The sequence below is a fragment of the Monodon monoceros genome, unplaced genomic scaffold, assembly GCF_005190385.1.
Source record: "Monodon monoceros isolate NGI ecotype Baffin Bay Population unplaced genomic scaffold, NGI_Narwhal_1 Super_Scaffold_21, whole genome shotgun sequence".
Lineage (NCBI taxonomy): Eukaryota > Metazoa > Chordata > Mammalia > Artiodactyla > Monodontidae > Monodon > Monodon monoceros.
Genome location: NW_021703778.1, coordinates 162,030,280 through 162,056,799, shown reverse-complemented (window position 1 = coordinate 162,056,799; position 26,520 = coordinate 162,030,280). Strand labels below are relative to the sequence as shown.

The 26,520-nt window shown below is 37.1% G+C and overlaps 1 protein-coding gene across 5 annotated transcripts in view; it reads left to right on the top strand.

The window, feature by feature from the left end:
* The window catches only part of TC2N (tandem C2 domains, nuclear), a 65,298-nt gene extending 41,768 nt beyond the window's left edge, over window positions 1-23,530 (top strand). The window contains exons 12-15 of one of the 5 annotated variants that reach the window (XM_029239040.1): window positions 827-901; window positions 2,220-2,310; window positions 3,525-3,604; window positions 23,089-23,109. In XM_029239040.1, the coding sequence (XP_029094873.1) occupies window positions 827-901; window positions 2,220-2,310; window positions 3,525-3,562 (204 nt within the window). In that variant the 3' untranslated portion in view covers window positions 3,563-3,604; window positions 23,089-23,109. Of the gene's footprint in view, window positions 1-826; window positions 3,605-4,438; window positions 4,759-23,088 lie in introns of those variants that run through there. The other 4 variants (XR_003796018.1, XM_029239043.1, XM_029239042.1 and 1 more) reach the window with 4 other exon arrangements.
* The last annotated feature ends 2,990 nt before the right edge of the window (window positions 23,531-26,520 follow it).

Here is a 26,520-nt window from a genome sequence, read left to right as displayed (position 1 = left end):
TGTTTCATATGTTGGGGTGTTTTGTAAGATTTTATTTGAAGGAAAAGTTCTTCAGACCAAGAAATTTAGAGAAAAAAGTTTGAAAACCAAACCTTTTTGGAGTGCCCTGCTCCAATTTCTTTATTTAAAAGAATTAGAAACTGAGTCTCAAAGAAGTTAACTCCAAAGTAACAGCATTTGTTAGTGCTGTAGCTGAGTTGAGGATTCAGATTGTTTTGTTTCCTTGTTCACCTTGTCTCCGTGATACATAACATACAATGTGATATCTTATATTTGCAAAATGCTTTACAGTTTTCCCAAGTTCATTCACATCTGTTATCTAAAGTTACATAAGTGATAGGTTCAATGAAATTGTTTGGTATGAAGAATGACTATTAGATTTCAATTAAAATTACAGTTTTATTTAATGTAAAAGATACTTAAAATGCACATTCCTTACCAATCAGTTTAAATCATGATTAGTCTCAGTTAATCTTTACAAAAATGTTTTTGAGTGGTTGGGATCAATTTTAAGTTGAGCTCCTAGATTTATTGAGAAAGAAAGGATACTAATAACCGTTTTGGAGGAAGTGATTTTGTAATATCTCACATTGAATTTTTAAATTGAATTGGGTCATATAAAATAGTCTTCAGTGACTAAATAGGTTAAGTGTTTTAACATCAAGTTTCAAAGAGAGAAATCAAACTTTTGGAAAAATGAAAAGATGTTTAGTTGAAAATATGTAAACCAAACGTCCAGCTGTCTTTCATTAGTAAGAGTAATTAATGGTTTGAACTCAGATACCATTATTGTGTTAAGTTTAATGAGTGTACTGTTCCTTTACAGATTTGGATAAGTGAAGACAGTAATAACATTGAAGCAGTGAACCAGTGGAAAGAGACAGTTAAAAATCCAGAAAAGGTTGTTATCAAGTGGCACAAATTAAATCCATCTTGAAGACCCTGCACATTAATTTGGTGACAAACTTGACATTCTTTTAGAAGACTTACAATTTCAATTTGCTACCAATTTGAAGAGACAGATCAGTACATTTATCAGTTTATTTATGGAGGCCATAATTATAGTATATAATGGATCTAAAAGAAAATCAAACTTGGTAAAAAATGGGATGAATTTTACCAGATATCCAAAGTAAAGGAAATGCTTTAAAACTGGCCGAAATAGACAATAAAATAAATGGGTAGTATTACTAGGGCAACTAAATAAATTATAGAGTCAATGGGAATATCAATCATAGATAGTTGCTGCTATATTATGTTTATAGGCTTTTTAAAGCTTTACATAGATATTCAAAATCCACTATATCAAGTCTCTGTTAGTACTAGACTTTACCACTATTTCAGCGCTAGTCAAGATTGATTAGATCTTAACTCCACTGTTTAACCCCTCGCTACATATTTTCCCTCAGAAAGCAAAAGTGAATTAAACCACTTCAACTCTTCTCATTTGGGGAAAGTTTGTGGCCTGTGTTTATCATTACTTACCCTTAAGTCATCACATTGCCACTTAGTAAGCTATTTATCTCTAAGAAACTTCAGATATAGAAAACTACATTTTGGCAAGAATAAATGAAAACACCAGAAGGTTGAAGTTTAATTGGAAACCCAGTGTACACACATTTTGCTATGTTTCCTCCTTCACATCCTCTTTGTTTTAACTGGAGTTGAAATAAGGTTATCATCCATATGGCCCATCCTAATTAGCAGGATTAAATGAGCTTAAATAGCAAATTTAATATTTTATGATAATCACTTCCTTGTTTTTAGTTTTTTAAATATAAATTGCTTGTTCTATAATCCACAACATTAGAATATGTTCCTGTATTTTAAAACTGGCCATACATGATAACATTATGTAGCAAATAAATATCTTCTGTTGCAGTTTCTCTCGGGTACTCGTTACAACTCAGTATGTAGGGATAATTTCAGTTTAGTTGGTCAGACAAGCTATGACCAAAAAGCACAGTTGTTTGGAGAAACCAATAACACCATCCCTGATCTTGGAAAGTAGTGACTTTATTTTTGCTAATGGGTAGACTAAGTGCTTCATCTTCCATTTTTCTTTCTCTCTTACCTTGTACCACACGTGCCAAGAGATAGATAGTGATATTTCAGGCCACAAGTATACTTTGCTGTAACTTAAGCATGCCTTTTTCGTTTCTTGTTCTGTGTATCTCATTAAGATTTTCCCAAATAAACACTAATTCCCCTTTTCCTAGGTACCACCTCCTCAAGCTACAAAATGTACATACTTTACATGCCCTTTGCTTCTGGTGCCTAGAGTTTATGGTATACCGGGGATGTTGACAGGTACTCTCTGACACTGCATTTTGAAATAATTATTTTTTTTAGATTTGTGAAAAATGGCATATTAGTGAGTACTCACATGGACTTTCAAGAGAAAAATCACCTTTTGTGGTGGTATTTTGAATCTTTGAGACAAATGGCAACTATTTTAAAAGATTTTTAAAAAATAGACTTTGTTTTTTAGAGCAGTTTTAGGTTCACAGCAAAATTGAGAGGAAGGTACAGAGAGTTCCCATATACCCTTTACCCCCGCATTTATACAGTCTCCCCCACTATCAACACCTTCCACCATAGTAGTACATTTGTTAAAGTCACTGAACCTTCATTGACGCATCATCACCCAAAGTCCATAGTTTGTATTAGGGTTCACTTTTTATGTTGTACATTCTGTGAGTTTTGACAAATACATAAATGACCTGTATCCACCACTCATATCACAGAGTAGTTTCACTGCCCTACAAATCCTCTGCAAACACAACCATTTTAATAGCTACCAAAGAAGGAAGTGTACTTACTGGCTTTTAGATAAGTAACAGACTTTATTGTTTAAAAAAAGCTAGAATTTTATTTGAGCAGTTTTTTTGTGTTCTAGTAATGCTTTCAATTCCTGAATTCATTATAAGTAGTCATGTATTTAATGCAATTTCTAATTATTTAATTTTCAATATTTTTACAATATGTGTGTAATGTATAATTTGAAGGAAAGGTATGACTTCTTGGTTTCTTGTATGCCTTAGAATCCTAGGTAAATAAAAAAATTAAAAGAAAACCTTTTTATTTAAACGACTAAAGTTAGAGAAGTGTTGACAACTAAGATCCCAGATATTTTAATTAGTGTTTACTTAAGCCTTTTTCAGATGAAGAGGTACTGAATACAGGTGATATTGTTTCCTTAATAGCTACTCATGTTATGAGAAAAACATTAGAAACTGGTAATAAAAAATGAGATACTATGCAAAAAAATCACTTCTCTTTGTACTTAGTTGGCATTTCTTGACCTTTACCCACTGATAACAATGAGAGAGAACCAAAATGATACTTGGTAACCAGAGAAAGCCATGGAGAGCTCACACTGATAGCTGATAGTTTGCACAGTGCTAATCCCTAACAGTGTATTTATTTATAAGTCTTCAGATTAATACAAGTAAATAGCTGCAGTCCATATCAAAACATAACATCTCTGTTTGGCTTTTGTTTGGTTTTGTATGATTTTTTAGCAGAACTAGAGAACTTACCACTGAAGTATATCAGATAAGCTCTTATCAGACTGTTCAGAGGGAACCAGTGGGATTTTGAAGTAAGTTACATAATTGTGGTCTGAAAACAACCTAAACTGATCTTCTGTTTGAATACAGTTATGTGAATTTCTCTGATACTAATGTACAGAAACTATATTTCCCAACAAAAATTTCCACTGTTTAATCAAATAATTGTTTTCTTATGAAGGATTTCAGAAATTTGCAATAAATTTCAACTCTTTATGTTATGGCAGTAATGGATATTTCAAAGCTGTATGTTTACTTTTGTTGTTTGGTAGGGTGTATTGAAGGAAGTTCCAGATAAAACGTCTGTATCTACAGTAGTTGTGAGAATGTTCACAGATGACCCTTGAAAAACACGGGGCTTAGGGGTACCACCCCCAACGCCGTTGAAACTTGAATATAACTTTATATTTGGCCCCCTGTGGTTCTGAATTCACAGATTCAACTAACCTTGCATTATGTGGTACTGGAGAATGTACTCACTGAAAAAAATCTGCACGTAAGTGGACCTGTGCAGTTCAAACCTGTGTTGTTCAAGGGTCAACTGTATTAGGGTTTCCAGAGAAATGGCACCAATAGAAGATAGATAGCTAGGGAGGGAGATATAAGTTTTCTTTTAATTATGAGGAATTGGCTTATGTTTATGGAAGCTGAGGAATCCCACAATCTGCCATGCAAGCTGGAGACCCAGGAAAGCCAGTGGTATAATTCAGTCCAAGTCCACAGGCTTGAGAACCAGAGGAACCAATAGTATAAATCCCAGTCTGAGGTCAGGAGAAGATGAGATGAGAAGTCCCAGCTCAAGCAGTGAGGCAAGAAAAAAAAAAAAAAGGGCAAATCCTCTTTCCTCTGCCTTTTGTTCTTTTCAGGCCCTCAACAGATTAGAAGATGCCCACCCACATTGATGCAAGTGCTAATCTCATCCGGAAATACCCTCACAGACACACCCAGAAATAATGTTTAATCTAGGCACCCTGGCCAATCAAGCTGACACATAAAATTAACCGTGGCAGATACCTCCTAGTGTTCTTCTGGTATGTTAGTTGTAATTCTTGTTCAACAATAAATTTCAAATGCTTGAAGTTCTCACTGAAACACTGAGAAGAGAGTTATGAAAAGTGGATATATATGAAGTACCTGTCCATTTTGAAATATGGATTTAAGACTTAAAAAGGTATTAAAGAGTGTTGACCTGAAATAAATAGACTGTGTTGACTGAAAAAAAATACACAACATAAAAGTTGAGAATTATGTTTTATTCAGTGGTTTTCTGAGGATTTCAAGCCCAGACGACAGCCTCTCAGATAGTTCTGAGGGACTGCCCCGAAGAGGTAAGGGAGGAGCTAGGGTATATAGGGGTTGTTGCAGCGAGGACCAGGTATTCAGGACATCAAAAGTCTACAGTTAACCAAAGAAAACCAGGCATCTCAAGGAGTTTAGTACTTTTCTGTGTGTGGAAAGACGCAAGGCTCATTGAACTCATCCCTCTGATGTGCACCTCAGCTCTCTGGGGCCAGTATCCTGTGCTTTCCCATCCTGAGTTCTCTCTGGGTGCACCGTTGAGGGTGCAGCCCGTTTGTCTCTGTCCTGAGTTCCCTAAGGGCTCAGTGTCTCGGGCAGCTTGATGGCAGTGTCCTTGTTTACTGATATGACAACATTTTTTATTCAAAACTGCCAGATATTTCTCTAGGAAAGGTGGATTTATTTGGGATCAGCAGAAGATTGCAACTTGGGGTTGGCTACATGGTGAGTCACGTGCAAGTCCCCGCCTGCCAGCAAAGGAGAACACTTTTACAGAGAGGAAAAGGAAGTTGGGAGGGCTACCATAAACAAAGAGTCCATGGCTTTTCATTGGCTGAGTCCTTGCCAGGAAAGAAGAGGAGTCTTCCTTCTTGTTGGGCTCTGCTAGCATTGCAGGGCATGAGAGCTCCCCCTTCTGGTCTTCCAACTCTATTTTATTGAGTTTCTGTTTATTTGTTTACAAGAATTAATGTAGCTCTATAAAATTAGATTATATTTTATGGGTGATGAATTATTTGAAGATGAATGCTGCCTACATTTTCAGTAATTTCCTCGTGGAAAAATTTTTTAACTTAGTAGTTACAGATTTTTAAACCTTTTCATGTATAAAAAGTCTGATTTCTAAAATAACAGTATTTTATTAAAATCGATAACTAAGTTAAATCATATAACTATAGCAACTGTATAACTATATTAAACCATAGGACTCTGATAATAGCAGTAGATGTCTAGAAAGAAAGGTCTGTACGCATTCTCAAATGGCTAAAAGATACCTGATTCCATGCTGGGATAAATCACTGGATGAGATATGTCTTTTAGAATATGATGGTTTTCATTTTCTCATGATGTGGAATTTGTTTTCTAGGTCACCATTCTTTAGTTTCTGAGGCAGGAGGATAAAATAGATTTGTCCTTAATTTTAACAGAGAGAAATTTGGTTGACTGTGACTCTGAGTTGTCTTTTAGTTTAATTCTAGATCGTTAATCTTTCTTGATTATACAATGTATGGACTAAATTAAAAACAAATTTTAAAATTAGTCATTTTTATATATTTAATAGATACAAAAATATCTATATAGTACTTCATGCAAAGAACTGTTCTAGGTGCTTTCAGGAACACAAAGATGCTCTTTACTCTGGGGTTTAATTTAGGGAAATAAAGCAGGATTGCAATAAGAAGCAGGATTTGAGGTATGGACAGAATGCTTTAGAGGCTCAACTAAAGAAATAATTAAATACAGCCGAAGGAATTAGGAAAGGTTTAAATCTCTGATCTGAAACACACGAAACCAGGCAGATTGGCAGCACTGTGAATTCGTGATCACTGACTCTGCCAAACTAGCAATCTTAGTTCATTTTTTTTATCAGCTGACTTACTGTGAAAAAGTTTGTACTTCCTTCCACTCTCTTCTAATCTTCAACCCACCTACTTCTGTCTTTACTTTAGTAATAGAATATATTATTTCATGCTTCACACAAAAAAACAATGTCAGGCATTCCTTCACCATCCCATTGTCATATCCACAAACTTATTCTTACTTGTATCCATCCTCTGTTATGTTAGCAAGTCAGTTCTTTCTTGTGAATTCTGAATCCAATACTCTGCTTTTTCAGGAATCTCATTCCTTTTAATATGCCTATTCTCTCATTCCTTGAGCCTGTCCTCTACTGGAGTCTTCCTATCATCATTCAAAGCTCCTTGGTGCATGCATGACTATCTCAAAATAGGTTGGTGATAAGTTCAGTGTAAAGAACCCAACAGACATCATTGTGGAGGTCAAGTGTCTGTATTGATGAAGGAACCTATGGAAACATTATATAAAGCAAGGACAATGCGCCATGCTCCTGGTGTGGATCTGTCTTCCCAGATCCCCTGGGATCCCCCTGGGCCATACTACTATGAATGAGTCTACATGTGGCCTGTGAAGATTCCCAGAAGCTCTGTTTTCATTATCACAGGAAATTTTCTTTCTTCACTTTCCTTCTCTCACCAGGCTATTCATTCCCAGCTAAAACCTTCATTTCTGCTTGCTTAACAAGTATTGTAACCGGTAGAAAACAATCCCAACAAATTCCTGAGTAATTATTAAGAACTTAAGTGTAATTAATGAGTAGGAGCATTAGTTTCTCAGCATAGTATGTTAGGTCACCTACACTTCTGGCCTCTCTGTGGCCTACTTCCTTCTTTTAAGAAATTCCTAGACCTCCCACCCTATTCTAGATTCTGGTTTATTTGGCCTCCTCTTCATAGGTAATTTCTAACTGCTCTGTTCTTAGCCTGTTTTCTTCATTCTTCCATCCTTGCCATGCCACTGAACCTCATGCTGAAGCTTTAAGTGCTTTTCAGCTCTTTTTTCTTTATTACTCAGTTTTCTTAACAATAGAGCTCTTCCTCCTTGAAACCATTTCTTCCCTTAGCTTTCAAGCTTTGTGCATTGTCTTACTACCTTTCTAGACTATCCTTTCCTTTGTTCTCTGTTGGCTCATCTTCATGCAGTTTAAAAATTGGGAATTCTTTAGTACTCAGTCCTAGACCATCCTCTCTTCTCCTTCTACATTATCTCTCAGGGCAATCTTATCTATTCCCATGGCTGCAAATGCTGTCTACTTGCTAAAGGCTGCCAAATTTATGCTTCTATACAAATCTTGCTAACGAGCTTCACTATCATTTGACTAATGTGGACATCTTTTCCTGAACATTATCCCAAACACAGTTTTTGATTTCCCATTCCTACCACAAATCTGGCCTCCATTGCTCCCCATCTAAGTAAAATGAACTATCATCCACCTGGTTGGTCATCCCAGAAGCCTAGAAATCAACTTGGAACTCCTCTCTCATCTTCCATAGTCAATCAATCACCCTATTCAGAAATGTACATCATAAGTAGATCTTGAATGCACCCACTTCTCCATCTCTACTGTAACTTACCTAGTCATCTTCCACCTGTAGTATTGTACTTTCCCTATAATTGGTCTCCCTCTTGTTTCCCTCTAATAGATTCTCTACCCAGCAGCCAGAGTGGTATTTTTAAAGCGCAAATATGATTGTCACTCCTTCGTTCCCATTGCTCTTGGTGTGAAGTCCAAAATCCTTCACATAGTTTATAAGGCCCTGCATAGTCTGAGCTCTGCCTTCCATTCCAGCCTCATCTTGAACTATTCCCACTGATCTGTTTTACGTTCTTGGAAGACAGTATTCACCTGGTTTCCTCAGGATCTTTGCATGTGTTTTTTCATCCGTGTGGCATAGTTTTCTTCTTTGGTCTTCCCTTTGCCATATCCTATTTTTTTAGGTGCTAGCTTAAATGTCTGTTCCGCAGAAAAGCCTTTTTTTACATCTTAGGCAATGTTAGGTCCTATTTTCATATATAATTTTCCTTTATAGCTTTTATCATAGTTGTGATTAAATAATTGCATAAATTTTGTTTATTGTCTCTTCTACACTGCAGTTTCCACAAAAGCAGAGTCCTGTTTATTGTTGCATTCCTGAGGCTAGCACAGTTCCTGGCACATAATGGATACATAGTAAATGTTTGTTCATTCATTCATTTAACTGATAGACAGTATTTTGGGTGTTAGGGATATAGCAGTGCATAAACAGAAAAAAATGAATGAGCACACTGAGTCATGTTATATTGCTCAGTGAAGTGATAGCTAAAGGCCAGTATCTTCCTGTGGAGAGAGATAATGCTGGATTATACACTATTAGTACATTTACTTTTAAAATTCATTGATGTATTTCTTAATTATAGAAAAGAGAAATACGATAGCCTCACACTATGAGTTACAGCCTAGGAAAAATAGACCTAGAAAGAAAATAATTTCTGAAATTCTGAGCAGTATTTATAACATAATTGATGCTAAATTTCGTGAGTTGCTGAGTATTCATCAGATTTTATGATATTGTTGCATGTTAACAGCTTACTATGTATCATTACCAAGCACAAAAATTGTAGTAGCTTATTTAAAACTTTTTTTTTTTTTGCACGGAACCAGTTAAGTTTGGTTCCTGTATAAAATGGAAGGATACTTAGATTGTGTCCAGCTTTGAAATTTTCCTGTAAGATGTAAATAACCTACTTAAGTTATTTACCAGCCTAAACAGCATTCATAAGTCTTCTGTAGAAAAGAACCTGAGTAAAAGATTGGTTAGGTCACAGTTCTAATCCTCGAAGGACAGAATGAGAATTTTGAAGACCTTTTCTGATAGAATTTAAGAAAGGGATTCAGAGAAGAGGCTGTTGAGAGAAGTAAACCTAACCCTATATACAGCTCAGTATTAAGGACATGTCCTCACAGATAGTAAGTCTGGGGATAAGGAAGGTGGGTAATATTTTCTTACTCATAATGATGTAGTCGTATAGTGATCTCTCAGCAAGGTGCCTAATACTGTACACTTCCTAATACTATACGCTTTTTTCTTTTTACATAAGACACCTTGTCATAATTTAGATTTCCTTCAGAGAAATGTATACAAAATACTTATACTGTCCTTCCCTTTCCTCCTTTCCTCACTCCCCTCCTTCCTCCTTCTCTCCCCCATCTCCGCTGTTTACCAAAACTCATGCTCAATTTTTGCTCTTTTCATAGAAAATCTGAAAACTAATTTGGTCAATGATAATAAAATCATTGAATCTTGTGTCTGGACAAGACCTGAAGAGTCCTCTAGTGTAAATTCCCACCTACCTAGAACATAGGGATGTTTATTCAACAAATATTTGTTAGATAACTACCTTGTGCCACTCATTTTTAGATGCTGGGAATACACCTAATAAACAAAAACTGCCCTCATAAAGCTTATATTATAGTGAATATATCAGAACACACAGAATATTTCTGAGTAAAATTTGATGAATTTCAGTCAATGAATGAGCAAATACAAGATCAGAAAATCTGTTCCTGGTCTTCCTTCCGTATGACTCTTTCATATACTAATTGTCATCATTTAATTTCCTTCTGTCTTAGGTTACTTCAGATGCTCATGTTCGTAATATATTGATGAGTTATCTGAGGTTTTTTTTCAAAAGAAGTACATTCGGAGGTATTATTTTCCTTGAGCTACTCTGAGCTAAAACAGGATGTACGTATATATCAAGTGACCATTTGAAAAGAATTACCTCAGAATTCTTAACCTAGGGAAGTACTGTGGTTATTGTAAGAACAATACCACTTGCAAATCAATTTTTATCTGGGTTACTTGTATATTTGGGTTTTCCTGGCTTTAAAAGATAGTAGAGATGAGGTTGATTTTCTTTCTTTCTTTTTAAAATAAATTTATTTATTTGTGGCTGTGTTGGGTCTTTGTTGCTGCACATGGGCTTTCTCTAGTTGTGGCGAGCAGGGGCTACTCTTCTTTGCAGCACGTGGGCTTCTCATTGCGGTGGCTTCTCTTGTTGTGGAGCACAGGCTCTAGGTGTGTGGGCTTCAGCAGTTGTGGCACGCGGGCTCAGCAGTTGTGGCTCGCGGGCTCTAAAGCGTAGGCTCAGTAGTTGTGGCGCACAGGCTTAGTTGCTCCGTGGCATGTGGGATTCTCCCAGACCAGGGCTCGAACCTGTGTCCCCTGCATTGGCAGGCGGATTCTTAACCACTGCGCCACCTGGGAAGCCTTGAGGTTGATTTTCTAAATGTGATTTTTTTTTAGTTAACTTTAACCAAAAAAGACAATGGATGTCTTTGTATTGTAAGAGATTATTTTTAGAGTATCTGGGAAAGCCAAAGAGAAAGTATGCTCAGTTTTCTGCATTTACTTTCTCCATGTGTGTATGTGTGTGTGTATTCATACTTATACTCCCCAATGTAGTCACATATGTTAATTATTTTCTGTCTTTTCAGACTGGAAAACAAAGGAAGGAGAGGCAAAAGGCATCAGAAACATTTTCTTAAAATGTTAAAACTAGATTGTTTATTAACTAAGCACAGTTTCTTCTCTGGGACATTGAAAAAGTAGTCTTTTCTAAAAACATTTTATTTCTTTTTTTTCTTAAAGATATTTTTAATTTTTTGAAACATATGGACAAGGCAAAAGGAAGAGTGGGCTAACGACAGGGGGCTTTTTCAGGGAAATAGTGTTATCGAGAGTTAAGGAAGTAACATTAAGTGGTAGGATTTGCCTTAAAGTGTGTGTGTGTGTCCATGCACGCAACACACATGTCCTTTCTCTTGTAGAATTAGAAAAATGACATCTGTTTTCTTGAAAGTGAGGGGAATAAATGATTACAGCAGGGCTGGAAGAGTGATGGAAACATTATGACAGATTTGATCACAGTCAAGTTTGTTTCTTTTCCCAGTCCAGAAAACACTAAGCTTGAGAAAAAACAAAGGGGAAAAGTTTTCCTTTTCCTAGTCCAGAAGAAAGTAAGTTGCAGAAACAACAAAACAGGAAAATGTTTGGAATGATGTTATTGTTTTTTGGCTCAGAGTGTACAGTTCTAAGAGGCATGAGTGCTCTGTGTGTCTAGCATTCTGTCTCTGCTGTGGAGATAATAAATGCTCTGGGGGTTCCTATTCCTAGTTCTTTCTTGAAAGCTGACAGAATTAAAAAATTTTTTTTCCTAATGATATTACCTGGGTATATGAAACAAGATAATAGTTTTTCACTTTTTTTCTTCCCCGGCATACCTGAGGGGTTTAACACACTTCATCAGTAGCAGTGAGTCACAGTGGCAATAATTTGCATCCAGGTTGTGAATCTTGGCAGGGAAAAAAAAACCTCTAGGTGAATTTGTTATACCTATTATAGAATTTTAAGGAAAGAGATTCTTTCACTCAGTGCTGTCTTTACCCGTTTTGTGGATTGAAAGTTACTGGAAAGCAATTTATCATCCACAGCATTAACCAATATGGCAGGGTAGTCATCACCAGTTTAGTATACACAGCATTATTTGCTAGAGAAGTTACAAGTCCTTAGAGCTAAGGTACTGAGGAATTTACTTAATCTGAGATTAACCTTTCTGCTTACTGTCTCTAGGATATGGTCACAGTTACAGAAACCATCAATAAAATTTTTTGAAGGGAGGATGGTTACTATAGCGTACTTACAAAAAACATCTGGAAGCTTACATTTATGGAAAAGACTATATCTGCTAAGATTCCAAATAATTTCGTCATAGAGGTGGAGTGATAATGAAGAAACAAATACGTAGAAACAAAGTTCTAGTTTCCAAGCATGGAGGGAAAAACAGGAATAAAACATCACTTACCATCACCAAGCCAATTGGTCATAAGTGTAATCATGTCCATTTGAAGAAGTTCATATTCATACCCAAAGAAAATTATAAGCACATGAGAAATGCTTTATCTTATGCAGATAAATGACTTAAGTAAATGTAGCTTTCAAATCAACTATGGGTACAGGGTATCGATTATATGTGGGTTCCAGAGAAAACTGTATTTCTGTATTTTTTTCTTTTTTATAATTAAATCTGTGTGCCAGTCATTTAAATTTTTAACTTTTAATTTTTGCAGTGTGTGTTTATATACTGCCTCACATGTATGTCTATGAGAAAGTGGTGGGAAGAAGTGCTCAACTGATTTTTGTGTAACTGAATGACCATTAATGGTTGGATGTCTTCCAAATTGAATCTGACTCAAGTTAAATAGCAATAGTTAATATTAACTAACAGAGATAAATTACATGCCAGAAGTCTCCTGAAATAGTCCTGAGAAAAAGAGAAGTAATTTGATGATATGTAAATCTATGGTCCTTGGGAATACTTATTTCTCCTTTTCTCAGGAAACAGAATAAGAGACAGACTCTGATAAAATCTCAATACCTGGTATCGTTAGCTTAGGTCTAGGGCTTTCTATGTGGGTGTCTCATATACATTCTTGCCCTTTGGAGCTATGCTCATGTTGTTTTCCTTTGCCTAAAACACTTTAGTCAATGCCTTCCGCTTTCTTTCCCACTTCACCTACCTAATTTCTACATGTTGTGAGTGTCTCAGAATCATTTTCTCAGGAAACCTTCTGCTTTAGGGTTCTCTAGAGAAAAAGAACCAATAGGATATGGAGATATAGAAATATATATTCATAATAATTTATCATTATAAATTAATATAATTTATAAAATATATTATTATATATTTAATGTAATTAATATATTTAATAATTTCAAAATATGTACACACACATACATATGCACACACAAACATAAATTGTAAGGAATTGGCTCACACGATTTTGGAGGCTGAGAAATCCAAAATCTGCAGTGTGGGTAGGCAGGCTCGAGCCCCAGGAGAGCAGATGGTGCAGTTCCAGTCCAAAGGCCAGTAGGCAAGGACCCAGATGAGGTCTGAAAGTCACTCTGCTGGAGAGTTCCCTCTTGCTCAGAGAGCTTGGTCTTTTCATTCTATTCAGGCCTTCAGCAGATTGGTGAAGCCCACCCACATTAAGGAGGGCAATCTGCTTTACCCAAAGTGCACCAATTTAAATGTTAATCTAACCCACAAACACCTTCCAAGTTGACACATAAAATTCACCATCACACCTTGCCTCTTCTCACCCTAACCCAAGTTTGGGTTTAGGGCCCTGGATGCCTGAATTAATAATTATCAGTGCTATGCAACTTTTGCTTTTGAAGAAACATTAGAAATAATTTATTTTATAAAATTAAGAAATTGCAGCATTTCTGGTTTGCAGTTATACTAAATGTTCTAGATATGATCTGAGCAGCTCATAGCACTTGCAAAAAGATGATTCCCTTCTGTGGTCTAGCTGCTATACTTCTATTACTGTGACCCAGGATTTCATTCATTTTAACCCATTTTATCACTCTTTGGATTTGCAATAAAACCACTAAGTCTTAGGCCAATTTCCTTCCTCCTCTTCCAATCCTATTTTATACTAATTGATGACATTTAACATGAGGTATGTATTTTCAAGTTATTATTTCTATTTTAATATATTAATAGCTACTTAGCCCATCTGATTGATCTTAGAATCATAGAACCTTAGAGACAAAGTGAACATTTTATAAAAAAAAGACTGGGATCTAAAGTAAATGTTGCATAGATTTATCACTAATTTGTGACAGAGCTGAATCAAGTATTCATGTTTCCTGAAGTCTAGTGATCTTTGACTCAACAAACATCAAGTACTTGTTACATCCCCAGGTAATGTGTTAACTGCCATATTTTGGCTAAAATCATTTTAGAATATATAAAACTTTATAACATAAGTTACTGCCCATTTTAGTTGTAGAAGAAATATTGAGATATCAAATATTATCCAGGTAATAAGTCTATGTCTTTGTATAATTCAAAATTTAATAATCATTTTGTTATATCTTTGTGCCTTAGTTATTGATAAAGTTTTTAAAGCAGCCAAGGTAGAGATGTTGCTCAAATGTTTGCCACTAGGAGCTGTTCCTCTAATATGCATGTTTTAAATATCATTGATTTAACCATTATTTAACCAATTAGAGATCTACCTAGTTGAATTACATTCATTCCCTTCTTTTTTTTTTTAATTTTATTTATATTTTGGCTGGGTTGGGTCTTCGTTGCTGCGCGCAGGCTTTCTCTAGTTGCGGCGAGCGGGGGCTACTCTTCATTGCAGTGCGTGGGCTTTTCATTGCGCTGGCTTCTCTTGTGGAGCACGGGCTCTAGGCGCGCGGGCTTCAGTAGTCGTGGCACGCGGGCTCAGTAGATGTGGCGCACGGCCTTAGTTGCTCCGTGGCATGTGGCATTTTCCCGTACCAGGGCTGGAACCCGTGTCCCCTGCACTGGCAGGCAGATTCTTAACCACTGCACCACCAGGGAAGCTCTGTCTCTTCTTTATGAGTAATGAAATGGAATTATTTTGGCATGACTGGAAAGGAAACATAACTTACTATAAGCTTGTCCTTTGCCTTGACTTCTTGTTGTTTTTACATCAAATATTGACAAGTCAAACTGTGAAGAAATAAAGGAAATCTAGTTTTTGCGTTTATTATTATTTCTTAAATACCCCAAGTGGCCGTAAAATAGCCTTCATTTGAATTAGTACCCTCAGTTGCCTCCCTGCCTTTAAGAATAAGTGCATTTTGTAAAACATATTGGAAAATTTAGAGTTTAATCTCAAATGTTCATTCCATTCTCTCTGATGATACATAGTGTCCCCATGAGATGAAAGGTTATGGTAATTTGGGTTAAAAAATCATTGATATTTCGTTTTTTAAGTTTTGCATTTAGTAACTGTAAGTAGTGTAAATCACAGCTTTAAATGTTTGCTTTGCTGCTTGCTAAAACATGGACAGTTGTATTATTGAGAGTAAAGTCTCAGCTTTGAGACCTTAGATCTGAAAAGTCAAAACTCTGCCTTTCTGTTAAACATATATTGGTTTGGCCATTGACAGCAGGTGGTCAAAGTGCCTTGTGGTGTTATTGTGGTAGACAGAATCTAGGCCCTTCTAATGGGATCAGTATGCCTCTCCTTGCCTGACTCCTGATGGGCAAGACTTAGGTGAAGTGCAGGGTGAAGGACATCCACCTTCGGAGCCAAGTGAAAACTTTGGGCTCCTTCTCAACTGTCACCCTACCTTGCAATTGACAGCAGCTAGTCTTTCAAAAATTTAAGCACCTTAGAAGCTTTTCTGATGCATTTTTCAGTATATTATTTCAAAGATGAGAAAGAATTCATTATGTCAGACCTACTTCAAAAATTTTAAGTTTGTTCCTTAAATCACTTTCAGAGAAATAAACAACCCAGGAATGAATGTGTTCATTGTAGCCTACCTATTGTGGTGACTGGAATAGGGCACCTAACTAATAATGAAACTGAGAAACCCTTTCATTCCTGGAACTTCCTGTTGGGAGTGTAGAGTTTTCTGAGCAATATGTAACATTGGCTAGTTATACAATATGTTGGATTTTACTGCCAGCTCTAAGGGTGTGAGAGGTTTGGGCCAACAGGAATGTCAAGTCAAAGTTAAGTATGGAGTCATCGTACCACCTGTCACATGAATAGACCCGGATTCGTAAGCAAATATGTTGTACACTTAAATTTTTATCAACTCAGATAAGCCAGCTATAGAATAATTAGTTTTCTCTAACTGTTACCTATGTATGATTTGGGGAAACTTTTTTGCTCTAAGAAAATGTTTAGAGGAGAAAACTCAGCCCCCAAGGTTTGTATCCACAGGTTAATGGACACTTGAGGGAGGTTTCTTTGGTGGTTGCAGGGGAGAGGGATGCATAATCACAGAATATTTAAATCCCAATATGTGACTGAGAGTTGATTCTTCAGAATAATGTCCAACTTGCTGAGATTCAGGCCCCAGCTCTCCTCTATCTAGCTTCTTGGATAGTGCTTAGTTCTGTCACATAACATTTCAAGATCTGTTTTGAATAAGCCCATCCAAATCTTAAATAGAAAAGAAGCTATAGTCTATGCTATTTTTAGGGATGTATTTAGAGACTATGCTATAGTTTCCTTCAATAACACATTGCCTTGTCTAATAAAGTCTAACAATCAGGAATGCCTTAAGTTTCCTAACTTCTCAGTGTCTTTTCCTACCATACCCCATACCATGCTTTCCTGGTTTGGCTTTAACATACTCTAACTCTCTACTTACGGGTATGTCCAACTACATGGGTTCTGTTAGGGCAGAGCCAACCATTTAGTAACCTACCCCATAATGTGTACGTAAAATCTGTAGTTATCCTTACACCTTGTACATATTGTTTTGGGTTGTTTTCCCAAAGTAACCCTGAGATGAAGACTTGTGTAAATGGTTTATCAGGAAATATTCTGTGGAAAGGTCGGTAGGGCAGTGGGGAAGTGGACAGGGAAGAGAAGGAAACCAAACAAGGATACAATAGCAGGCAAACTTCCAAGGAGGTAATTTAAAAAATATTTTTAAATTTTATTGGAGTATAGTTGATTTATTGGAGCTTAGTTGATTTTTGTGTTAGTTTCAGATGTACAGCAAAGTGATTCAGTTATACATATACATATATTCATTCTTTTTTAAGATTCTTTTCTCGTATAGGTTATCACAGAATATTGGGTAGAGTTCCCTGTGCTATATGGTAGGTCCTTGTTGGTTATCTATCTTATATTTAGTAGTGTGTGTGTGTTCATCCCAAGCTTCTGATTTATCCGTCCTGTCCACGTTTCCCCTTTGGTAACCCTAAGTTTGTTTTTGATATGTATAAGTCCAAGGAGGTAATTCTAGTTCAGTCTCACAGGAGTGCTCTGGAGACAGCATAGGTCATATCTCAGAAGTATCCAAATCAGGTCCAAGAGAACGGGAGTGTTTATACTTCCCCGCCAATCAGTCATTGTTTAAGGTGGAGTTTCTGATAGTTCTTTGTTGCAAGGGTCTGTCCTATGCAGTGTAGGTGTCCAGCAGCATCCCTGGCTTCTACTTGCTACGTGCCAGTAGTGACACCCCCTTCCCTACCCAGTAGTGACAACAAAAACTGCCTCTAGACAGTTTGACCCCTGGAGGTCAGAATTGCCCCCAGCTGAGGACCACTGGTTTAAGTGTTGCCCCTGAGGTATGAATTCCCAGGAACCTCAGGCTATCAGGCAAAGTGGTCTTTGCAGCCTGAGAGCAGCCCTCAGACAGAGACACAGGTGCTGGCTGTGGAAAGTGAAAGCCCCCCAGGAGCCAGTGTGCAGGAAATGTAAAAGTATCGCCACATTTAGATAGGAAAATTCAATATCATCATCATATTGATTCTCCATAAGTTAATCTGACTAACCCCAGTAGGGTGTTTTTGTTGTTGTTATTTTGTTTGGAATTGGACAAGCTTATTCTAAAAATCATGTGGAAAAATTAAGAAGTAGCAATCACAGCAAGTCCCCTACATACGAACCTTCAAGTTGTGAACATTAAAAGATGCAAACGTGCGTTCACATGTCCAGTCTCGTAAGTTAGTTCACGTGTCCGGCATACATTGTCATGTGCGTGCATCCTCTGCAAGTGGTTGTGCTTTTGTGTACTTTACAGTACTGTATAGAGTACAGCAGTGCAGTATCTTTATTTCAAGCCCAGGATGTGAGTGAGTGAAATTGCATCTGGCCCTCCATCTCCTATCGCTGATGATCCTTCAGCTCTACCGTCTCCTACCTCCTCTCCCTCCTCCAGTCAGTAACTCTTCTTGCCACTCGATGCCAGCCCCTCTGTGCCAGCTGTTGTACTGTACTACTGTACTTTTCAAGGTACTGAGCTGTAAGGTTAAAACTGTTTTATTTTTTGTGTTTGTTTTTTGTGTATAATTTGTGTGAAAAGTACTATAAACCTATTACAGTACAGTACTGTATAGCCGATTGTGTTAGTTGGGTACCTAGGCTAACTTTGTTGGACTTATGAACAAATTGGATTTACAAATGCGCTATTGGAATGGAACTCGTTCATATGTAGGGGCCTTACTGTACCAGGAAAGTTCTGAAAAGAGAAGATTAATGAAAGGGCACTAACTGTACTAAATATAAAAACTTATTCTGCAATAATAAAAACAATGAGATGCTGGTACATTTGTGAATCAACAACTCAAAAACAGACTAGAAAACCCAGAAACAGACCCAAAATATATACAGCAATTATATGAAGGTTTTATTTCAAAACGGTGGGGGAAAAGAGGATTATTCAGTAAATGGTGTTGGGACAACTGAGTAGCCATCTGAAAAAAAAAAAGTTGGATCTCTACTTCACAGATTATACCAAAACGATTTCCAGATGAATCAAAGAAGTCATGTTAAAAAATGAAACCATAACTTACCACAAAATAAAAGAGAAAATCCATTTATTTAACTACAAAAAAATCATGTCACCATAAAAAAGACAAAGGACAGATGGAGGAAATTCTTTGTCATTCACCTCATAGACAAAGGGCTAATTTGCTTAACATATAAGAATGCTTACAAATCAGTAAGAAAGGCATCAACATTCCAGATAAATGGGCAAAACCTCAGAAAAAAGAAAGTATATACTATGAGAAATGCAAATACCGTGACAACATGGTATTTTCTGGGACATAATAGCTTGTGGTCAGTGAGGGTGTGGAGAACTGGCCCTCACGTGCTGTTGGTAAGAGTGAATATTAATTTCCACATCAGCAGTGATGGACGATTTGATAATGGTATAATTTTAAAAGCACTTTTTCTTTAAGCCAACAATTTCATTCCCAGAAACTTATAGCCATATTTACACAAGTGTGAAATGACATGTGGGTGAGAATATTCTTTACAACAGAAAAAGATTGGAAACAACTGCAATGTCTATCATAGGTAGCTGGTTATATAAATTACGGTACATCCACACGATGAAATAAGAAACAGCCATTAACAAGGAATGGGGCAGCTATAAGGAAAGAGCTTCAAGATGCATTGTTAGGTTCAAAAGTACAGAACATAACAGGGTGTATAGGAAGATACTTTACAAGGAAAAGCAAAAGTATATATGAAAACACACACTCACGTACTATGTGAGATAAGTGGTAGTATTATCCCCGTTTTTCAGAGATGGAACCTGAGGGTTAGAGGGGTCAGTAACCTTTTCAAAGTAGCACAGTTAGCAAAGACCATAGGAATAAGAGTCCAAGAAATCTAACTGCAGTCTCTTCTCTTTACTAATCTATATTGTGTCCATTGGGGAGGAAAATTTTATACACACACACACAGATTTTTTTTTTTTTTTTTTTTTTTTTGCCAAACTGCACAGCATGTGGGATCTTAGTTCCCTGACCAGGGATCAAACCTGTGTCCCTGCAGTGGAAGCACGGAGTCTTAACCACTGGACCACCAGACAAGTCCTTTTTTCTTTTTTTTTTTTCTACTTTTTCTTTTTTTTCATATATTTTTAAAAAGCTGTCCAAATGTTGCTTTCTTTTATTTAAAGATATACAAATATGTGGTAACAAAGTAGCACCAAAGAAATAATGCTGAAAAGCAATCGTTTCAGGCTCCAGTCAGTTCTTGCCTTAGTCCCCCTCTCCAGAGACATCTTTTCTCATAGTTACTGTGTTCGTCCAATGATTATCCCCTATAACTTTATAAAATATGATTCCTCTATTTTTTGATTTGCCAACCTATGCTTTTTCAAAAAGTTCAGTTTAAACGTCAGAAACCAGTCAGTAGCATTTATTAAGATTGTATTGGAGTTCAGCCAGAGAAGCAGAACCAGAAGGAGATTACCTCTCTGTCTATCATCTGTCTATCATGTGTCTTTGTATAGAGACATATGTGAATGTGCGCGCGCGCGCGCACACACACACACACACACACACACACACACACACACACTAGTTTGTTTATTATGAGGGAGTGGCTTATGCAAGTGTGGGGGGCTGGCCAAGCAAGCCTGGTGTTTGTAGGGCCGGCAGTCAGAAAGGGAAGGTCGCAGGCAGCCTAGAGCCCAGGAGCAAGAGCTGAAGCTTGAAGCCTCTGAATTGATCAAGTTAGGTCAATCCAGGATAACCTCCCGTTTCGGTTAGGGTCTTTGCACCTGCAAAATCCCTTCACAGCAGTACCTAAATTAGTGGTTGAATAACTGGGAGAAGGTACATGGACTCTACAAAATGGCTGTGACTTTCTGTTTGTCCTCCAGCTCGTGAGAAAATATCGCTTGTAGCCCAACCTAACTAGAAACGTGGTAGAAGGAGAATTCCAAGGAATGTAGCCAAGCTGACACATCACAAAGCCATCACAGTCTACCCCTTGTCCACTTGGCTTTCATACACATTTGCTTAAATCATACTTAATGTCCAAATAAAGACATAGCAGAGTCATATTTCTGCCTCACATAATGCAGTTCTGCCCAGCACAACTGAAACAGGCTAACCTTTCCCCCAGAAGAGGACAGAGTCCTTCAGTGATTGCATTCTTCTCCTTTGCTATCCTGTAACTTAAGTACTGAGATGTAAAATTAACCTGCTAGATGATAAGGGGATGAGAGAGGGAAAGCACAAAAATAGTTGGAGATATATATAATACTTGGATATATATATATATATATATATGTAAATATATATTTACACATATATATACACAAACACATTCATATTAAAATTAGGAGGAAATACTTATGGCTATTATCATCTTTGTTTCTATAACTGGTCATGTGGTCATTGTTGGTATGTATAACTACCTTCTTCACTCATTCCATATCTCCTTTGCCCTCAGCAAGCATCTCAGCTGACTGTACTTTTCTGCCTGGTGGCGTGACCCTACCTTCATTCCTGAAGGGTCTGGCCTATTAGCCATCCTGCCTGAATTGGGTTGTTGTAGTTTTCCACTGACTCTAATCACAGGACATGAAAGTGCTAAAAGATGCTCTGGGGGATTCTCCTGTAAGCCATACATACCCCTGCTTACTCGCCTTTTGTAGGACCAACCTGATTTCTGCTTGGTAGTCAAGATCAATCACCCCAGCCAGTAGACTAACCTCCTTCTTCATCTGTTGATTTGGAGGCAGAAGAACCTGGAGTGGCTGGGTAGCAGTCTCTACTTGCAGGTCAATGAAATCCTTGTTGTGACCTGTACTAATTCTCCACTGCTGTGTAACAAAGCACCACAGACTTAGTGGCCTAAAACAACACATATTTATTACCTCACAGTTTCCATGGGTGAGGAGTCCAGACACAAGTTAGCTGGTTCTCTGTTTAGAATATCATAGGGCTGCAATCAAGGTATTGGCTGGGCTGATTTTTCATCTGGAGGCTCAACTGGGGAAGAATTTTCATCTTAGCTCAGATTGTTGGCAGAATGTCTTTCCTTGTGGTTGTATAGTTGAGGGCCCTTGCTTCTCACTATCTGGGGACACCCTCAGCTCCTAATGGCTGCCTGCAGTTCCCTGCTGCATGGCCCTTTCCATAAGCGACTCACAACATGGCTATTCACTTCTTCAAAGCCAGCAGGAAGATCCCTCCAGCCTGCTCAGTCTTCTTATATAATGAACCATCATCCTGGGAGTGACATACCATCACCTTTGTCATATAATGTAACCTAATCATAGGAGTGACATCTCATCACCTTTGCCATATCCTATGGGTTAGAAGCAAGACATGGGTCCTGTCTACACTCAGGGAGAGGGGATTATACAAAAGCATGAATCTTTGTGGGTCACCTTACGTTAGTTATGTCAGCCACAATGATTGTGTAAATACTGTTCATTTCCAGTCCTGGATCTAGTGGGTCCAATGTCAACCTCTAGCCCATCAAAGAGAATGTTCCTAGATGGATGTTAACTAAAGTTATTGTGATCATTTCACAATACAGTATACACAAATCAAATTATCATGTTGTACACCTGAAACTATCTAAATTTTACAAAAGAATGTGCCTATCATCAAAATCAAGTGGATTTCTTCTTTACTACCCTCCTTCAATTCTTTAAATTCATGGCACATTTAGGATTGCTGTTTATTGGTTTTGAACACACATATTTACTCTCACTCCTACCAAACTGAACACTAAAGGGATTTCCAAAGTGGCATAAACCCATAGGGACAGAGAGAACTGGAGAAATGACTGTAGGAACAAAATTTAGAAAGCTGCAAAGCAGATAGATAAATGGTAACTGAATTAGCAGACCTAGGAAAGCTAAATCCTAAACTGGCGTGGAGGCAAGATTGGAAGCAATGGGGTTTGTACTGCAGAACCCCCAAAGGGCTCAGGACTTGTAGCAACAAGTACCTCTTGAACTGGAGATGAAAGTGGGGCTAAAAGTAGGATTGTTTAAATACCCATGGAAGGAGTTTTTAGATCCTCAGGATTCTGTACCCTAGCAGCTGCCCTTGCCCACCCAGCCAGTGGCTGGAGGTTTATTCTTGGGAGAGCGTAAAGCAGAGGGTTGCTGGACTGATCGAAATCAATTTGAGAAAGGGGGAGGTGAATGCTTAAATACTAAATACACCCCAGAGTGCTAGCAGCCAGGCTTGTACTCTTTAGAAGGAAGATGGGAAGACCAGGGGAAGTTTGAGAAGCCAAAGAGAAAAGAGCTAAAAACATTGAGATTGTTCCCAAATGAAACAACTTCTCCAGAACATGCTACTCTTTCTTATCTCTTTTCAGAGTCGATAGGCTATTCTCTTGGATCCAGAACTTCAAGTAAACTTCTTAGTACCAGATTTAAATCTGAGAAAACAACCAAGGATCATGAAGAATGCTGGGAAAGCCTCGAAACTGAAAGACTTAGACCAGAAAAAATTAAAAGAAAAAAAATGATTTGGAGGAATCTTGCTATGCAAAGAGATTCTACAACAAGCAAACAAACACACACACACCCTATCATTAATAGCCTCAGAAAAGAGAGAATGTTACATAAATGCAATAAGAATAGAATCTATGGAAAGGAAAATTCTGAGAGTAAGACAATTATTAGAAAATAAATATAGGAATTGTAAAAAAATTAATATAAAGGCTTTGGAAGACAAAATTTAGAAAACTCATAAAATTAAACAAAAAGGCAGATAGGAAATAGGAGTGGAAAGAAAATTAAATGAACAGATCAAAAGATAGTTGGATAATGGAGGAATGGAAAGGGTTCATATGTGTTGGGAGAGTGGAGGAGAAGAGAGCCAAATCGTCCTCTTGCAGAGTGGAAAGCCAGTAGATAATGCCTAAAATGAACACAGAACAAAGCAAAACAACAAAAGATTGAAAGTGATTGTCTCTGGGTGGAGAAAATGGAGTGGAGGATACAAGGAACTACTGTATTTTTGCAGTAAGCCTTGTAGAACTATTTGTGTGTGTGTGTGTGTGTGTGTGTGTGTGTGTGTATATGCATATATAACTGATTTTAAAAAAACAGAAAAGTAAAGCATCCTAGCTTTAAGAAGTGTCATCTTTTATTATGATTTGGAACATTGCTTTATTGTAGAGCATTTGGATTTTTCTAGACTTTCTTATTCCCTTTCATTTTGTTGTTATAACAAGAAAATAATGTGCCTTTAATATCTTCAAGTTTTCTTTCTGAGTCCTAGTTGTATCAATTAGATCCTACAGTATAAATAGACTTGTAACTTAATCAAAAAGGAATTTATTTGAAGGATAAGAGGGTACTCACTGACTCAAAGGCTGATGAACCAGGATTAGAAAAGATAAAGATTAGGCAGCTCCAGAGAGGATTATACAAAAAGTGCTTATCAATCTGGTTTGGAACCTGCTTTAAGAATGGACTCCCACCATCACCAGTCTTTTTGTCATTCTGCTCATGATTCCTGGTCCAGGAAAGGAGCACCTGTTTGTCCTGGCTTGTGGCACGTGCTCGTGCTTGCTAAGAGGCTAGATCTTAATTATTCCAGCCAGCTATGGAAAGAAGGCAGGGGTTCTTTTTTTTTTTTTTTTTTTTTTTACTTTTTAAAAAAATTAAAGTATAGTTGCTTTACAATGTTGTGTTAGGTTCAGGTGTACAGCAAAGTGATTTGGTTGTATATATATAATTTTTTTTCTTTTTCAGATTCTTTTCCCTTATAGGTTTTATATAATATTGAGTATAGTTCCCTGTGCTATACAGCAGGTCCTGTTGGTTGTCTATTTAATATTTAGTAGTGTGTATATGTTAATCCTAAACTCTTAATTTATCCCTCCCCCGACCTTTTCCCTTTGGTAACCATAAGTTTGTTTTCTATGTCAAGGCAATGAATCTTGATTAGCAGTCCCACCAGACTATAGAGATAGGGTAAGTTCCCCAAAGAAAAAAAGCTATTTTAGACTCCATATATATGCATTAGCCTACAGTATTTTTCTCTTTCTGACTGACTTCACTCTGTATGACAGACTCTAGGTCCATCCACCTCACTACAAATAACTCAATTTCGTTTCTTTTTATGGCTGAGTAATATTCCATTGTATACATGTGCCACATCTTTATCCATTCGTTTGACGACGGGAATTTAGGTTGCTTCCATGACCTGGCTATTGTAAAGAGTGCTGCAATGAACATTAGGGTGCATGTGTCGTTTTGAATTATGCTTTTCTCAGGGTATATGCCCAGTAGTGGGATTGCTGGGTCATATGGTAATTCTATTTTTAGTTTTTTAAGGAATGTCCATACTGTTCTCCATAGTGGCTGTATCAATTTACATTCCCACCAACAGTGCAAGAGGGTTCCCTTTTCTCCACACCCTCTCCAGCATTTGTTGTTCATAGATTTTCTGATGATGCCCATTCTAACTGGTGTGAGGTGATACCTCATTGTAGTTTTGATTTGCATTTCTCTAATAGTGACGTTGAGCAGCTTTTCATGTGCTTCCTGGCCATCTGTTTGTCCTCTTTGGAGAAATGTCTATTTAGGTCTTGTGCCCATTTTTGGTTTGGGTTCTTTGTTTTTTTAATATTGAGCTGCATGAGCTATTTATATATTTTGGAGATTAATCCTTTGTCTGTTGATTCCTTTGCAAATATTGTCTCCCATTCTGAGGGTTGTCTTTTCATCTTGTTTGTAGTTTCCTTTGCTGTGCAAAAGCTTTTAAGTTTCATTAGATCCCATTTGTTTATTTTTGTTTTTATTTCCATTACTCTAGGAGGTGGGTCAAAAAAGATCTTGCTGTGATTTATGTCAAAGAGTTTTCTTCCTATGTCTTCCTCTAAGAGTTTTATAGTGTCCAGTCTTACATTTAGGTCTCTAATCAATTTTGAGTTTATTTTTGTGTATGGTGTTAGGGAGTGTTATAATTTCATTCTTTTACATGTAGCTGTCCAGTTTTCCCAGCACCACTTATTGAAGAGACTGTCTTTTCTCCATTTTATATCCTTGCCTCCTTTGTCATAGATTAGTTGACCATAGGTGCGTGGGCTTATCTCTGGACTTTTTATCCTGTTCCATTGATCTATCTTTCTGTGTTTGTGCCAGTACCATATGTCTTGATTACTGTAGCTTTGTATTACAGTATGAAGTCAGGGACTCTGATACCTCCAACTCCATTTTTTTCCCTCAAGACTGCTTTGGCTATTCGGGATCTTTTGTGTCTCCATACAAATTTTAAGACTTTTTTTTCCAGTTCTGTAAAAAATGCCATTGGTAATTTGATAGGGATTGCATTGAATCTGTAGATTGCTTTGAGTAGTATACTGATTTTCGCAATACTGATTCTTCCAATCCAAGAATATGGTATATCTCTCCATCTGTTGGTATCATCTTTAATTTCTTTCAACAGTGTCTTATAGTTTTCTGCATACAGGTCTTTTGTCTCCCTAGGTAGGTTTATTCCTAGGTATTTTATTCTTTTTGTTGCAATGGTAAATGGGAGTGTTTCCTTAATTTCTCTTTCAGATTTTTCATCATTAGTGTATAGGAGTGCAAGAGATTTCTGTGCATTAATTTTGTATCCTTCAACTTTACCAGATTCATTGATTAGCTCTAGTAGTTTCCTGGTGGCATCTTTAGGATTCTCTATGTATAGTATCATGTCATCTGCAAACAGTAACAGCTTTACTTCTTCTTTTCCAATTTGTATTCCTTTCATTTCTTTTTCTTCTCCGATTGCCGTGACTAGGACTTCC